The following is a 17,494-nucleotide window of genomic DNA, read 5'->3' as shown; positions in this document are numbered from 1 at the left end:
GACATGAGAAAAAACATGTTTTTTATGTCATTATGTCCATGTCGTTATGTCGGGCTTAAAAGAGTACGCGCGCCTATGTTGTTATGTTGTTGTCACTAGTGTGCACTAGGCATTACTAAAAATAGCCAGGATGGGAATTGACATGGCGCGCAGGTAATACCAAAGAGTCCCTCTCTTACCGTACGCTATTTTGTACTAGTAAATGAAATTGACGAAAATTTCCAAGTTACACCCCGACTCGTATCGCCGTCTAGACCAACAAATTCACTGTCGTGCCACAAATACCATTTGACCAAGAAATTATAAAAAGTACCAAATATTTATACTCTATTAATCTGGATGTTGGGTGCTTTGTTATATTGCAAGCAGCGTTTTTTATAACCGTTTTTTACCTTTTTTGTGCACAAGTCCATAGGCCTACCTACACGCACCATTTAGTTCTCTTTTTGGTCGTTCCCTATTCAATTAGACGACATTATCGTTTTGTAAATTCCAAGACGGCGGACGACACTGATGAGCTCGATAGATCATTTCATGAAAGGAATTTGGATGGTCTGAATGTTCTGGCACTTATTCAAGCTCATACTGTGCTCTAGTTGGATTGTATTCATCGCAAATATCTACTCTCGGAGATATAATTCAAGCACAAATTGTCTTTAAGGTTGCTGTGGATGTCCGCGCAACAGCAAATAACGACTGGGTACGAGTCTGTAAACTAATGCGACCGGAACGTAGTGTGGGAAGTGCATCTTCAGATATCAGGCCCGTACCCAGGGGGGGGGTGCAAGGGGTGCGAACGCAACTCCCCTCCCCCCCCCCCCCCCCCCCCCCCAAACACACACACACATACAACGGCCGAAGGTCCACTTTCGGTTCTCAATAGACATGCTATTTATAAAAAAAGCTATAAAGCTTAAGATAGATCACTCTGGTATGTAGCGAAATCCGACAATAAACGTCCCGTGGAGATACTGCAAAGGCATAAAAAACCCTTTTTGTTTATTGGGGGTGGTCAGATCTTTATCAGAGAACTCCCTACCTCCCCCCCCCTGGAAAAAATAGGTCCACTTTCGGATTTCGCACCTTCCCCCCCCCCCCCCCCCCATCAAAATCCTGGGTACGGGCCTGAATATATGACAATAATGTTCCACAGTCGCGGCCAAGCTACTTGGCTCGATGTAGGGTTGATGGGTTCCGCGGCACAGTAGTAGGTAGAAAAAACAAATAGCAACCCTTCCTAACCCACAGCCCCTCCTACCAGATCATTGTTGCACTTCTAACGCATGTTTTGGGATACTGAATTTGTAACTTTGGAATAGGTTATTTGACCACAGAGCTGAAAGCAAAGGACCTGTTAAAGGACAATAGATAAAGGTATATTTTTATTTCTGGGTGGGGGGGGGGGGCGGGGGGGGAATGGCTGTTCTGACCGGAGGAGAACTGGGTAGGAGCGCACCCAAAATGGCGGCAGTTCGGTTGTTGTTCTTGTTAGTGACCTTGTTCTTTTATTTTGGGTGTTTAGTCTGCGATCAGTCCCTTCGAGACGAGGACGAAATCATTCATAATGTTGCTCTTAATGCAAGACGTGACGTAAGTAGACGAAACGTTGAGAATTCGCTACGGATCTCCCTTGTCTACTTGGAGCTTGAACCTTTGCGACTCCACGTGAGTGTCGTAAAGAAAGTTCTAAGCGAAGCAATTCAATACTTTCACGACACTTTCCGAGTAAGACAGACAGTGGAAAGGATAATTTTAGATCGCAGATGTTTGAATGATTCTTATTTTCTTAAAAATGCGACGGGCGATGGACCTGGCAAAGTACGATTTTGTAAAGTCGCATGTGACGCTTCTAAGCCTTTATGCGGGCCAAGAAATGTCCCGCGAAGTGATGTGGCTGCATGCCGAGTTTGTAACGAGCATGGAGAAGACTGTCATGCGGAGAACAACTCGAGCTCTGGGGTAGGAAAAAACGATACTGACTTTGTTCTGTATGTCACGGCATCGATGGAAAAGTGTGAAAAGCGCGAAACTTTGGCATATGCCGCAGTGTGTCAACAGGAGGGAAATGTCGACAGACCAGTGGCCGGGTTCCTCAACATTTGTCCAGATAAGATGAATGTATCGAATGACCAAAAGGAGTTGCTGGCAACTTTCAAGCATGAAATCTTTCATGCACTTGGCTTTTCTCCATCACTCTATGCTTTCTTCCGATATGACAATGGTACTGCCATCACACCTAGAAGTGACACAGGGATGCCACCATACGACCTTGCACTGGGACGATACACATGGAGTGACAGGGTGAGTTACAGATTTTTTAGCACTCTTTCCTTTAAAGCACACTAAGGGACGTACCTAAGGTTGACCATATGGCTTAACTTTTTTCTATGCATGTTACCTTCCAGTAGTTACAAAAAGGTCCACCCTCAACAAAATCTACAAGGTATGAATCAACACAAGGTTGAAAAGGTATGTTAAACGCCTATGTGAAACGTAGAGGCGTTTAACATACCTTTTCAACCTTGTGTTGATTCATACCTTGTCTACACCACGCCTACGCAGACCATCTAGTTTTTCTATAGCTTGCCTGTGGTCTTTCTAACTATACCATTTATCAACAAAATCTAGTTTTGGATGACTAATGGCTGGCGTATGACGTGCAAAAAAGGGGCCAAGCTATCCCTTTTAGGGGGCATGTTTGTGTCTAGGATAAGTTGTTATTCCTGCAGGGCTCCGTAACAAGCAACTAAAATTAACAAGATCAAAAGGATGACTAAAAACATTGTTACTGTTAATACAAAATAATTGTCAATCTTCTCTGACAGCAAGATGATAGAGATAGAAAAGGTGAAATCAAGTGCAAATGACGACTTTCCTTATGCACAACCCTTTTCAAGCACACATGTGTATTTAATTTTGTCATTTATTCTAGATTTTGCTGTCATGTATTCTAGATTTAGCTGGAAAATCCTGATTTCCTGCACAGCTAAGATTGGGATGAGGAAAATTGTGATTTAGCAGTGTAGGCGTATTATTTAAAAAAAAAAATCAGATAATCGGTCTAATAACATAATTTTCTCCAAAATGGGGTGTAGCATTTTGTAATACACTTTCAAGCCATTCATTGGTGGTCAACCTTTCAGGACTTCTGACTGCTAGCAAATTACATATTTATCATTTGTCTTTTATTCTGAAGTGTTATTGAGGGGGGTTTGGCTCATCATCCTCAGTCTTAAAAGTCTTCCTTTCAAAAGGTCTCGATTTTGTAAGATGTTTTCAACTACCATGTGTATTGAAAAGAAGAAAATTATCAATGACTGTGATGGGTTTAATCAAATTGGGCATGGTAGAGAAAACTGGTCATGTGATAGAAATATTCAAATTGGGCATGGTACTTGATGATTGGTTTGGCCTATTTTCAACTCACAAAAAAACTTTTTTTTTTCCAGACTATAAAAACCATTGAACGGAAGGACTGGATGATTAGAACTGACAAGGGAAATAATGGCATGGTGTCTCATACGGTACAGTTAATGGTAACACCCAGAGTCCAACAAGAGGTCCAGGATCATTTCAATTGCTCGTCCTTGGAGGGAGCGGAGTTAGAGAATCAAGGGGGGCCTGGTACTGAGCTTGCTCACTGGGAAAAAAGGGTGTTTGAGAATGAGGGAATGACCGGTGCTTTCACTCAGAATGCAGTTTTTTCTCGAGTCACTTTAGCCCTCATGGAAGATACTGGTTGGTACAGGTCGAACTTCAAGATGGCTGAGACTTTAAGATGGGGTAAAAACCTGGGTTGTTTATTTGTAAATAATAGCTGCAAAGCTTGGTTGACTCAACAACAAAGATTAAAGGAAAAAGCATATCCATTCTGTCAAACTTTGAAGAATTCAACAGAAGCCCAGCGAACATATTGTTCAAATGATAAGACTTCTGTAGCAATGTGCAATCTTGCCCAATACACGCAACCATTACCTGTAGAATACCAATACTTTGAATCACTTGCTGGAATTAACAACCCTGGTCTGTATGGTGGATCAGTGGATTTGGCTGATTTCTGCCCGTATTACCAGGGATTTGTCTGGACGTCCAAGGGAGCTGGATTACGGGGGTCTTATTGTCTGTCATCTAGTAACCAAAAGACAGAAGAGAAGAATTACGGGTTGGAGTATTATGGTAGCGATGCAAAGTGTTTCCTTCAAGGACAAGTCTGGGAAAAGTCTAAGTGTGCAGTACGCTGGATCTCTGTCGATTGGGGAAGTGGATGCTATAAGTATCGTTGTGATCAAGATGGGCTAAAAATAATAATTGGAGGTCTGACCTACCAATGTTATCATCCGGGGCAAGTATTATCTATTGAAATGCAGAGTTCCGATGGCTGGCTGCATAAAGGTTCTATTGTTTGCCCATCATGCCAGGACATTTGCTATGACAGTCCAGGTATTTGCCCTCCAGTTGTTGTCCCAGCACCCCCAGGCACCCAACCGCAACCCAAAATACAACCAGTTGCCTGTCATGCTGTTTCAATTGGTTCTGCTTTTATTATCACTTTAACAACACAAGTAGTTGTCCATATTCTCATCAAATAGGTAGTTTTTATATTTATTTCTTACTTATTTATTTAGGTCAGTCATCCAGTTTCTCCACCCTGTTGTGGTGGAGAAATCCTTTGTAGATAACACAATTTTATGTGTTTATTTATTTTGCTTTGTCTTAAACAGCAAAGGACGGGAAGCCATGGCCAATAACAATAATTCCCTTACACTAAAAACATATCAAACATATAGAAATATTAAGAAAAGCATGCTGGCTCATGGACGAAACCACATGCATCATTACATTTGGGATTTACAGACTCCCAGGTAGTGGGATCATCCTGATTAAAAACAGTACTAAAAGCATTCATTTATTTCTTGTATAACATACGTTTCAGAGTTCAAGGGAAAATTATCAAGTCTCAAATTTTGCAGAAAAGCATTCAAAGTGTGGGTAGCATGCAAGGGCAGTAGGAACAGTATTTGTTGGGCTAAACCATGGCTAAAATGTGTCCGGCCACGGGGAAGAAGCCACATTACGCAATGGAACTTGAGCTGGTTTTCTTATCAAACACGGAGAGCTTGTTGCAAAATCCTGTAAAATACTATTTAGTAAGACACTGTAATGTCTTTATCTTTTCTTCTGGCTTGACTCATACACTTTAACAATTACATTTTGTTTCAAGGGATTTTGAAAATCAATATCAGAATTTAGCCTAACACTGTTTCCACTAACCTTGTAGCACATACATAAAAAGAACATTTGATAGGTTACAGCATTTCATTTGTATGTAGCTGAATAAAGATCTAGTGGACCTATTAAAACACTTGTTTGGAAAAGCATCAATGTCGATATATAAAATTTGGTTAAATTAAAAGGAAAATAGATACATATGCCAGTAAGATAGGGGTGAGAATTAGTCATTTGCAGCCTTGTCTGGAATGAGGCGATGGAGGGGGGAGGGAGCAAAAGATATAGTCCATGGGCCATACAATCTTGTGAGCAGAGTCAATAGTTTTCACGTTGCATTTCTGACTGGCGGGCCCTAGCTAATCTAAAATGGCATAAAGACAAAGCTACATGAAATGCTGTCAGTGCTTTTTTCGTCTGTGGCATTTTGGATATTTAAAAAACATACTGCAAAGAATTGATAGGACTGTTTTTATTTAAAAAACGTTTGATATTTGCACAACATGCCTCAGAACCACACACAAATCAGTGGCAGCATGAAAAGTAATTCATGAAGTTATTAATTTAGCAGTTAAAAAATCATGTACATTACCACCCAAAAAACATGCAGTGATCGCTAAATGGTTGAACTATCTACTAATGAGAAATTGCTACAATGCATGCGAGGTATGTTTTTCATGTGAGTACAAATAGCTTAGCTATAGAAAAGTTTGTATCATGATAAAACTCACCAATTAAGGTCAAAATATTTACAATAGCCTTTTATTTGGCTAAACAAGTATTGCTGAAAAAAAAAAACTGTCTCATGGACAAGTTATGTGATTCTTCATCTGAATTCACATTTTGGTTTATAACAATTATTCTTCCTCATAAGTCACAAGGTCCATTCTTGTTACGACCAGTATCGGTGGCTAATTCCCTAGTAGCCGCCAGTGTATCCAGTGTAGTTTTGGGTGTATGTGGTCTGCTGGCCTTGCTGCGCCTGGGGCTGTTGCTGCTGCTGCTGTTGGTAGTAGGCGGACCACTGCTGCCCGTACTGCTGTTGGTAGTTCTGGTAGTACTGTGTGTAGGCTGCCTGCTGCTGGGCTTGGGTCGTCTGCGGTGAGGAGTATGCTGCTTGCTGGGCTGTGGCTGTGGGTGAATACTGTTGCACTTGTGCTGTCTGCTGCCGTTGATTCTGATTGCCATAGCTACCATAGGTGTTATATCCTGTGTTTCGGTTGTAGCCTCCGCTGCCTTGGCCGTAGCCTCCGCTGCCTTGGCCGTAGCCGCCGCTCTTATAGCTGCCTCTATAACCACTATAACTGCCACCTCTGTGACCACCACCCCCATAGCCTCCACCTCCTCTATGACCACCACCATAACCTCCGCCACCCCTATAGCCGCCGCCGCCACCTCCATACCCTCCTCCTCCTCTGTAACCACCCCCACTGCGGTTTCCGTATCCTCCTTGCTGCATACGCCGATCATTGTACCCTCCACCATAACCCCCTCCTCCTCTTCCACCTCTCTGATAATCCTTTTGCCAACCACCCCGGCCACCATACTGCTGGGGGCTGCGATTGTAGCCTCCGTAACCACCACTATTACGACTGTCATCATGCCTGTCTCTGGAGTGACCTCTATAGCTGCCAGAGTGTGGGAAGCTGTCTTCCCAGCGGGTGCGCTTGCGAGGGGGGTCTGAGTGGCCGCCACTGTGGGTGCGAATACGGTTAACCTGGCCATCACGGTGATACAGGTCAACAATCTTCTTAGAGGTAGGGGGCTCTTGGTCACTGTATAAGACTTCTTCAAAGAATTCTTCAGTCGTTGGGATGCGGAAACTCCCTTTTAAGATGAAAGAGTACAATGCAATTAACCTCAATGATTGGTAAATTTTTGTTTAATACATAAAACCTTCATTTATCGACATCCTTTCTCAAAATTGAATAACTTACTTTTCATATCACAGATGGCATTGAATGGTAGCTCAACTCCTTCTTTCTTGCGCTCTTCTACTCTCTTGTTCAATTCCTCCATGGTAGGAATGCACACCACAGCTTTCCTGTTAAACCCCTCAAAGGGATTCATCTTTTTCTTTTGGGCAGCCAGGTACACATTGGTCTGATCATAAAAGCTTACTATTAGTACAAATTATGACACAATACCAAACATTACAACACAATCACACAATATAAATGGGTTTACTTTAAAGGTCTTAAAAAATAAATTAATTAAACATGTTTTTACTGTAAAAGTTAAAATTACTTTTTCAAGGTTATCAATTTTTTTTTTGGAAAGCAACCTGTACCTCACCTGTAACAATTGAGTTTATTCCAAATGATTCAAATTCTCGCCATAAAAAAGGTTTTATTATAAACATGTTTCCACACAGCATACTAGGCTCAAGATTGATTACCTGATCTAGAATATAATTTCGTTTCTTTGCTGGTGCAATCTCAAACAGTCTGTGGAGGGACTTGGCGGCCTTATCCATCAGTTTACTATAACCACCAACATCTTGCTTACGGGGAGCACCCAAAATCTGAAACAAAGACATTTCCCTGAAAACCTTGTAGAACAAGGTGCATCCTTTAACAAATAATGCTTGCGACACCAGGTAATTACAAGGTGTCCAAGAGAAGGTACCTATATGCAGAAGTTACAGTTCAACCAAGAAACATGCACATCACATCAAATTGCAAGCAGTCAAGGAGCCTATATTTGGATTGACCAAAAGCAACTGGACTATGTACCCGTGAAATATCTAAAATCAGTTCGGACAAAAAAGGAAACCATTATAGAATGAATTGTTTTGAATTTAAGGCAAAGCTTTCAATCCCAAAATTCGTCATTGCTCTGCCAATTTTCAAACTTCCAAAATACAATATAGTATCACATTCCCCATATATGTACCTTCATTTTCTCCATGACAGAGTAAGTAGAAAGGATGTTATATTTCTTGTCTGGGTGCTCATTTAGATGGTTATTAACCCAGGTGGTTTTACCAGATGCAGGAAGGCCAATCATCATGATGACCTAAAAGAAAAAAAAAGTTAACAAGACGAAAATGCACGTAACTGCATGAAATGAAACAAAGACGACAGTGATGCAGCCTTCCCAGAACAAGCTGGCTGCTGAAGATCAATGAAGCTCAACGAAGATTGACTGTCTCTATCCCGACAGAAAATATATGTGTTATGTTTTGTTATTGACAAGAAAAATGAAACCTTCAGCAACCTTAACCACCTCCAATGCCATAATGACCTGATCCTTAAAAATATTTTTTAAGAAGGTTGGTGATGGGGCGACATTCTATACACAAATGAATTGAAAAGGTTGACACATTTGGGTAAACATTACCTCACATTCTTCTTTAGATGCAGGACCTCTTGTGCCATGTTCCAATGTATCTTTCTCGGCATTCTGTATGAATTGGAATCCCTCTTTGGGTGCAAACCATGCCTCCTCCTAGAACAATTAAAAATGATATGAAAATGAAATAAAAAAATATTTCTCACAATTAATATCTATGAATAAAATATTCTGATAAATCTAAATGGATAACTGTGCATGCTTTAACAAGAAGAGTAAATATGTGTAATATGTGTGCCAAACATTTATATGAGGTTTTATTGGTAGAGCTGCGAGGAAGAGTTTTAAATTATAATCTGACTAAGGGAACCCTTCAGTGATCAAATACTACCCAAACAAGTAATACCTGTGTTCCAAAGTTCAATGAACAATCAATGTTCTTAATCATCACATGAGGAAAGAGAGCTTTCCCTTGGGCATCCTCGGGCAAGTCAAATGCCGAGCCTAAATCTTCACCATTCTTGCTGAAGGAGATTTGCTTTGGACTGCTTTCTAAATCCTATGCAAGTAGAAGAATGAGTGTGAGACACAAAGCAATAAAGATAAATGACCAGTTTATCAGTTTTCTCATTTTCAATGGCTCACATATCTCATCCTAAGAAGAACACAGTAATACAAAATAGCCTTCTCACCAGATAACAAGTGATGACATCCCCAGCTGTAAAGGTCTGGCCAAACTCAGTGAACTCATTGTTTGTACATTTCTTGCCTGTGCTGTCGAATCCATAAGACAAGGCAACTTCACCTGCAAACAATAAGTCACACCAGTCAATTACCTATAATAATTCACACCAAGGAACCTTAAATGCTGTTTTCCAAGCTTGAAATTGAAGAGAGAGAAAATCGCCCATTTTTTAAAAGGATTAGTGCACATGAACCAGCTGTAAATGCTAGGTCATTAAATTGTAAAAATAAGAAGCTTGGTTTAAATCTACGCTGTCTTCTTGTTCATGGATCTATAAGCATTTATCTAGAAAATACAATAATAATACATTTAATAATAATTTCATTTGTAAAGCGCTAAAACTATGGACACATTGTAAAGTGCTAAATAAAAAGAATTAAAGGAAACAAAAAGTTGCATAAAAATAAAATATCAAACATTGTAGGCTAGACAAAAACGTCTTGAGCGTTTGTTTAAAAGGGGTTGTCCTTTTATCTGCCTGATGATAATAGGCAAATTGTTCCATAGTTCTGGACCGGCATGTGCGAATGCCCTGTCTAAAACAATCTTATTAACCAATACACTGAATTAAAATATGGTGGCAAATTTTAATAGCAATTTTATTTACTAACTGCTCATTTGCCCGCATTGTTCTCGTGTGATCCAAGTATTTAAATTTAGTGTTTCAATTTGGTATTATTAAATGTTCAATACAACTCTCAGTGGTCTATACACACCTGCAGTATGGCACTACATAATTTTAAAAAGGAAAATATAATACTTACCCAATTGGAGGTTAGCAGAGTCAGAAGACCAACCAACTCTGACAAAGTGTTTTGGTTCCTCAGTGTCAGGGAGATCAACTTCAGCAGTCTCTGTTAGCTTGCATTCAAAGCATATCTTGCCACTAGTAGCGCCATATGTTGCCCTTACCCCTCCAGCCATGAAGGGGAACCCTTCATCCTTGAGAATGGTCAAGCTGAGAGCCTCTGGAGCTATCTTTAGGAACAAGTCTGAGTTGTCTACAATGACAAAGATGTTTGATTAGGAGGCATTAAAAAAAAATTGTATAACTTTGCCATGAGCTTTAAAACTGTTTATGCATTTTTTTATATGCATAAGTCACAAGAAAAACAGATGATAAAGTAAGCAACCTCCATTTTGGATATCTAACGGAAACCATTTAAGTACAGTCGAACCTCTATTAAGCGACCCTCTATTGAGCGGTCACCCTCTATTCAAAGGTCATTTACCAAAGTCCCGAATTTTCCCTCTTATGTTTACTGTAAACTTGACCTCTATTGAGCGGTCACCTCTATTAAGCGGACGCGGTCACCAAAGAAGGGTCCCAATTGGTTGATTTCATTGTTTTTCACCTCTATTAAACGGTCATCAACAATATTTGTCAGCATGACAACAAATAGTGCACGTCATATTTCGTCATATTTTTAACTGTCTAATCTAATTACTATGGCTAATCGCCTTGTGAGACTTGTGTGGTCTTGTGCGGATCAGTCGCATCAAATTCCTCGATTACCAGTTTCCGCTTTAGCCAGCTAGAAGAAAAACTGTCACCTTCAAATATGTATTCACAAGGAATCTCAAGTCCATAGCCACCACCTCTGTTCACCCACTTCCCTTTGACTATGACTTTCTCACAGTTCGTAGGTCTCTTGAGATATTTGGTAACCCACGTTGACATCAGTTTGGGAATATGCCTGATAACTTCGTAATCGTCAACTAGAGTATTCGGGTGACCGTCTCAGTCCATCACTGTTTTGTCAGCTTTTTCTCTTACGATTGCAACAGCATTCGGATCCTTTATGTTAGTTGGTTCCCGCATAAGTTTGTAAACATCTTCTAATGCTGGTTCCCACTCAGTCATGTACTCATGATATACCCGAAAGAATGTAACTGGGTCAGATTTGTGAGTTTTTGGGTACGGCAACGCACTGCGAGTTTTTGATTCGACTTCCAAAAACGCGCAAACGCTTTAATGACGGATATCGACGGAAACGACGCGTGTAACATCACATTAACGCACTCATTTACTTTACATAACGCCAGCAAAGTAGCTCATGCCCATAGAATTGGGCAAAGCCGCAAGAGCCGTATAGGCAAAAACAAACTGACTAGGCGGTTTTAAACATTTCTGGATCAAATTGGAATGCACCAGGCCCCGTCTTAGGGCTAACATGATTGTTACTGTTGTTTATTATAATAAAAAGTTCTTACGTATAATTACAGCCTGATTTACGCTAATTTAGGGGCGAAAATAGCAAAACCTCTATTAAACGGTCAACCTCTATTAAGCGGTCACTCAGCTAAGTCCCGAGGGTGACCGCTTAATAGAGGTTCGACTGTACTAAAATGAGAATGACTTACATTTGTCAAGGACCACAAGGGAGTCATCTAGTTCAACATCAGGCTCGGGCTCCACTGTGCTAAAATCAATCGAATCACTTGTTTACTGGTGTAAGAATTTATTTTATGTGTATCACAAAAGAAACATTTTAAAAATATAGTGTATAAGTATAGGTACCTCAGATAAATAGGAATCTCAGGATCGTCCCTGGGGACACTCTCCTCCTTGACTTCATCACCCTCTGCAATCACAAACCAAAACATTATTATTATAAGGAACTCAAATGGCTATGGAAGTATTCTAGAGTGGGATGTTATCAGCTACTTATAGTGGAATGTGTCAAGGCCAGCAATATTTCTTTGCTCCTGGTATATTATATTTAACAACTTTCCCACGAACTTTGCCTTGCAATTAATGCAAAAGCGAAACATGTAGGCAACTAAATTTGATGCCCATTAAACAAGAGTTGCAAGCTTGGGATGGTTATCAAACATCATCAGTGTTAATAGCTTCTCAGGATAGGTACTCATTTCTCTTGCTGATGCATAACTCATTTTCACAGCAGAAAAACATATCGCACCAGGCGATACAAATAGTTGTTTATTATCCGTCAGTTTTGATTATTGAATGACATATTTTTCATATTCATCTTCAGATATTGCAAGAATCCATGTTAGGGCTTCCTTGCGTTCCATCCACCATGGGTCTTGAACAAACTCATTGCACCGGTGGTTAGTTTTAACCTGGGCTACGAGGGTGAACCTGCCTTTACAAGGAGCTTGCCCCAGGGCACATTCCAACGGCATCGCACATGTCCACAGATGGCATCCATACATGGAGCTAGCTCAGTTGCTGAAAATCAGATATGGTTATGGAGAGGAACACACAACACAATACATTGCGGGAAGCTCCTATAGCAAGGCAACTACTTTACAAACTGACACCTTTAGATGACCTCAACTGCCTATTTTGTAAGTTATATTAATTTTGACAAAGCAGTACAAAAGAAGTACACTTTGGCACAAACCATAAAATGAAATTTACAGGCTATTAAAAAGACTTCTTATTGTGTATATTACAAATATGAGCATGTTCTAATGCACAGGTGATATTTTTTCTTTATTATTTCCATGAATAGTACACTGTGAATAAATGTGTAGAACTCATATGACAGAAGCCAAGTAGATTTCTGCAAAGGCAGAGAAATGAGCATTTACTGAATATTGTACTATATACTATGCAAAGGCCAGTATGCCAGGGGATTGAGCAATGGTAGTTCATGATTTGTATCACAGTCTTTCTGATCAAAAGGTTAAAATATTCATTGCGACACTATCCAAGCTCAACCAAGTATGATAAAAACAATCCACTTATCATAAACATGAATTTGTATATATTTACTTGGCTAAATAAAGAGGTTCAGGGAATTGTAAGCAAGCTTATAAATCAAATATAACCTAATACAATCATGGTTCAAGGTATATACACCATCATTGCTTAATGAAAGAATTATATTTCTGAGAATGTTACACAGTCAGCTCCTGCATTATGGAACCAAAACCCTGCTCCTAACTTATAGGCATAGAGAGTGCCTGGACTCACAAAACTTCTTTTGGTTAAGGCCCTTAAAATTGCTGTCTTCTGATGTAACGATATCCAAGGTTCAAAATATTTTTTTAAATCTGTTATGTTTTGCCCGCTTTGTCGATTTTGGTGAAAAAAAGCCTGCATACTCAAAATATTAGAGGGGAATACAGAAAAAAGAGTCGCAGTTTTGAACCCTGATATCCCAAATTAGACACTTGATATTCCCAGGGGATGGTAACAACAATTCTTCAAACATGGGTTATAAAACAGTTTTGAACCCTGATATCCCAAATTAGACACTTGATATTCCCAGGGGATGGTAACAACAATTCTTCAAACATGGGTTATAAAACAATGCTTTAGAGCACACCAGAGCAAAACTAAAACAGGCTGGAAAAAAAGTCAGCAACAATTAGCCACCTATAAGCTACTGATGAACTACTGGATGTATGGGATAACACAGAAAGTTTGTTCTTTTAATAGTTTATTTAGTTTTTAGATGGATGACATGTTATTTTCAACAATTTGCTGGAGATATAATAGCATATAATGCTATTGCAGAACATAAAACAAGGCCCTATAACCTTTCACCTATAGCAAAATTAAGCATAGACAAGTTTTCAAATTCTGAAAAAGAAATTGAATGCGACTGAAATTAGAATTTACTACAGAGCTTTGAAAATTGTTGCTCATTATCCTGGCCATGCACAATGGATTTGTTTTCTGTGTTGAGGGGAAAATCTAAAAGAACAAAATTTCCTTAAACTTGGAAGCATCTACAGAATACAGGTCCAATTGGGACTTCACACCTCAATTTTCATAGAATCAGCCAGTAAATATACAATGAAATTGCGAATAAGCCTGGTTGGGGCCCTGAAGTCTGTAGTCTAGCTAACAAACTGAAAACGTTGCAGGTTTGTTTTTGAGAAGTTGAATAATTAGTTGACTATCAGGTTGAGATATAAAGATGATGGTAAGCTTGTAACCACACAACTATTTTCAGCAACAACTAAGAAGACAGGGCTAGCATACCATGTGCATATATTTTGATAAATAATTGCTCGAGCGAGTGTTAGCGAGCGAGAGCAAAACCAATCTCGCAGAGCTCACTATGTTCATCATACTCGATTTATTTGGGCGAACGGACGGCATCTGAAGACAGTTTTGGGCTCCCTGTGGCTACAGTCGCCATCTTGGAAGTGAAAACCTCCCATCCCCTCCCCCCATGAACAATTATTATTCTATGCATATTTCATACTCGACTCATTAGGAAGAACAGACGGCATTTGTGGACAGTTTTGGGCTCCCTGTTGAAATCAATGTAGCATGGCTCGCAGCACGTCTTCATTTAGCGACATTTTCCGATGATCAGAGCTTCTTTGACTACACAAACATGACGAAATTACAAGATTATTTGGTAAGTGAGAAAACTATACCTGACATTTGATCGGTTTTATTCATCACGGCTATCGAAGCGTGTCAACTGCTGCCTTTCAGAGTACAGAAAGGGTGACAACTCGACTTTTTTTCTGCCGAGCCAGGTGGTACTTTGTGCTCTGAGTACTCCCCTCTTGATGTTTATGCCAATCGCACTGACTATGACAAGTCACCAGAAGTATTTAATCTTAATTTTGTTGAATTTACAACCAACTACAAAGTTGTGAATAAGAAGCTTATTAAACAAGCAGAGAATGTCATACCAATGACCTACCAACAGCTAACTGACAGTTTTTTTTAAAAGTAAAGTTTGCATGGAATAGGCAAAAAATATACAAAGCCCCTAAGCTTGAGTTTTGTCTTGGCCCTATTTCATCTTAGAGATATTCAGGTAAGTACATTCACAGAATGTACCTATAAAATATACAATTATATCAAACATTATTTCTTTCTATTTACAGCTGCAATCTTGAAATATAAGTTAATGGAAAATCATCACAAAAGAAATTGAAGTAAACACCAAAAACTGAAGTTTCTTCTGAAATTCAACAACCAGCAAATAAAAGAACTCATGGCCAGGGTGAGGAAAAAATAATAAGTTCTTCAAAGGTGTGGTCATGTTGAAGCGAACTGCAGCAAGCTGCAAAATTATGTACAGCATATTTTTCATGCATCATTGAAATGAGCAATCACAAAAACTCCTTGCCAGGATTGGAAACTATGAATATTTGATCTGTAAAAATATGACATTGCATGGTGATGGTCTAGGAGATAAATTATATCAAACACAAGACTAATCATGTGAGAGAAAAACTTCAAAGTCCTTCAAACAAGAGCGTGGCCATGTGGAAGTGAACTACAGCAAGCTGAAACATTGCTGGAAAAGTGAGATTGAGAAATGATGTCTTCAATGTATAAACAATGATAAACAAGGGTGTTACATTATCAGTCAAAGTGATCGTAAAGATACTTTAGGTCTTAGAAATTCTGCATCATCTCCATTCCGCAAGCTAAACTACTATTTAGAATGCTGTGCCAACTGCAAAATTATGTACAGCATGTAACACTGTTTTTATTGACAATCATAGACAAGTTATAAATCAACAATAACAAAAACTCCTTGATTCGAAGCTATGAACATTCGATTTGTAAAGATATGACATTGCATGGTTTAGGCAGAAGTGAAAACTTTGGGGTTCATCCTCGGGCCCAGGGTCTTCCCCTCATATCCCCCTTGCCCCTGGGGGTAGGGGAGGGTGGGACCCTGGGAACGAGGATGGGTCGGGTGCCCAAGCATATGGTTTGTGCGAAATAACAAAGAGAATGGTATATGGAAAACGAAATATATCCATCCTGAAGACAATTTTTATCATTTTAAATTTACTGACATTGTTAACGATTCCTGTACTGATTTGGGGGTTATCCAAAGCTGCTCAGTGACCCTGAATTTATTATTCTCGACCGTTTATATCTTTTCCCCGGCCACAGAGCTTCTCGGAGCTGCAGCCTGCCGGACAAAACAGAGAGGGGGAGGCTCTTTTTTGCCTCAAGTTTTCTGAATTTTATTGCGGTCCTTTTCTCTTTTCTGGGTGACTGTCATGACCAGTTGTTATTAGGATATATTTTTTTGTAATTTATCAAGGGAGGTCAAGGACTGTCGATTAACTCAAGCAAACATTAGTCTCCCTTGTACGTACCAATACGCTCGAGCACTTCTCCCTGAGAACTTCTAGTTATAATTATTAATACCTCAATATTGCAGATTTTATTTACTTTTACTGTGAACGCAAATTTTCTACTATCCATGTGAAGAGGATACTATTTGGTATAAGAAGATATAAAAATTGGACTAAATCTATCAATTCTTAAAGGTTATATAGACTAGGTATAATAGACTTCAAATGGTCTGTGTATAGCAAAACCATTCTACACACATAGGCCATGTTATATCCACTTTAAAGAGATTCTCGAACAAGTCTCGTATCGTACGCTTGTATCAGTAACAATTGATATCCCAGAGAAAACGAAATTCGCCCCAAAACCTGTTTGATCTCAGTGCCATTACGGTACGTAATACTATATCAATGCAATGACCGTGGACATGTAGCTCGTTATTCAGAAATACTGAACTCTCGTTCTCAGAAGTAAAAAGGGCAATGGGGGTGTGTAGAGAATATCGCCGATTAAAAGGTTTTCTATAAGACAAGATTATATTATATATTGAGTAAAATAAGTTGGCTATTTACCTTTAGTTGGGGTGGTTACTGTTTTCGCGGCTTCGACATTTGTTTGGTCCATTGCTTCTTCGTCTTGTTTGCCCTCCTTATCTGCCTGTTTCACTTTCTCGTCCGACACAGCAACACTGGAATCTTCTTTCTTCGCTGGTTCTTCGCTGCCTTTACCCACTGACCCTTCATCGGTTTTAACCTCTGGGGTAGGTTCGGCTGAAGCTTCAGTTTTGTCTTCGGCGACAGATTCGGCAGTATTATCTACCGCTTTTTCCTCGGCTACGGGTTGTTTTTTTAAGCCTTCATCAACAGCCACAGCGGGGGTCTCATCGTTTTTGGAACTTTCTTCAATCGGAGCCTTTTCCTGGGACATTTCCTCATCGTTTGGAGGTTCATCCGTCTCTTCAGCCGTCATAGATTCATCCTGGCTGTCCTGGGAAGTATTAAGCTCTTCCTGGCCGCCCTCCGTTTCATTTCCCTCTACAACGCCATCCTTCAAGGCGCCGAGTAAACGTTCCAACAAGATTGGCTTGGTGCCTTTAGTTTCGAGGCCTAGTTTGGTAAGCTCTGCCCTTAACTCGGCAACTTTCAGCTTCTTGGCAGAAGCAGGAGTTAGTTCACTCATGATTTACA

General features: G+C 39.8%; 2 protein-coding genes across 3 annotated transcripts; one reads left to right on the top strand and one right to left on the bottom strand.

Moving 5' to 3' along the window:
* Positions 1-1,433: 1,433 nt before the first annotated feature.
* On the top strand, positions 1,434-5,378 carry LOC5504241 (leishmanolysin-like peptidase). The gene is made up of 2 exons (XM_001625120.3): positions 1,434-2,301; positions 3,450-5,378. Exons 1-2 carry the CDS (start codon positions 1,462-1,464, stop codon positions 4,587-4,589), a joined length of 1,980 nt encoding a protein of 659 aa, XP_001625170.3. The 5' UTR covers positions 1,434-1,461; the 3' UTR covers positions 4,590-5,378.
* Positions 5,379-5,683: 305 nt separating this feature from the next.
* On the bottom strand, positions 5,684-17,491 carry LOC5504239 (heterogeneous nuclear ribonucleoprotein U). 2 transcript variants are annotated; one of them, XM_032372505.2, is made up of 11 exons: positions 16,880-17,491; positions 11,787-11,850; positions 11,630-11,706; positions 10,030-10,266; positions 9,213-9,325; positions 8,927-9,079; positions 8,569-8,676; positions 8,122-8,244; positions 7,625-7,750; positions 7,164-7,329; positions 5,684-7,053 (listed from the first exon to the last, which is right to left on the bottom strand). In XM_032372505.2, the coding sequence occupies exons 1-11, from the start codon at positions 17,484-17,486 to the stop codon at positions 6,146-6,148; spliced, it is 2,682 nt and encodes an 893-aa protein (XP_032228396.2). In that variant the 5' UTR covers positions 17,487-17,491; the 3' UTR covers positions 5,684-6,145. The 2 variants fall into 2 exon arrangements, with proteins under 2 accessions (XP_032228396.2, XP_001625157.3); XM_001625107.3 differs by having other exon boundaries at positions 11,630-11,688.
* Positions 17,492-17,494: the final 3 nt, after the last annotated feature.

Source organism: Nematostella vectensis, chromosome 2 (assembly GCF_932526225.1).
Source record: "Nematostella vectensis chromosome 2, jaNemVect1.1, whole genome shotgun sequence".
Taxonomy (NCBI): Eukaryota; Metazoa; Cnidaria; class Anthozoa; order Actiniaria; family Edwardsiidae; genus Nematostella; species Nematostella vectensis.
Note: the sequence above shows the minus strand (reverse complement) of the source record. Positions and strands in the feature narration are given on the sequence as shown.

Bases quoted from the DNA above. Each gene is read 5' to 3' on its own strand.
- LOC5504241 (XM_001625120.3), top strand. From the start codon at position 1,462: ATGGCGGCAGTTCGGTTGTTGTTCTTGTTAGTGACCTTGTTCTTTTAT. The intron at 2,302-3,449 runs GTGAGTTACAGA...TTTTTTTTCCAG, and splicing joins GATACACATGGAGTGACAGG to ACTATAAAAACCATTGAACG.
- LOC5504239 (XM_032372505.2), bottom strand. From the start codon at position 17,486: ATGAGTGAACTAACTCCTGCTTCTGCCAAGAAGCTGAAAGTTGCCGAG. The intron at 11,851-16,879 runs GTAAATAGCCAA...TTGTGATTGCAG, and splicing joins AGTAACCACCCCAACTAAAG to AGGGTGATGAAGTCAAGGAG. The intron at 7,054-7,163 runs GTAAGTTATTCA...TCATCTTAAAAG, and splicing joins TGCCATCTGTGATATGAAAA to GGAGTTTCCGCATCCCAACG.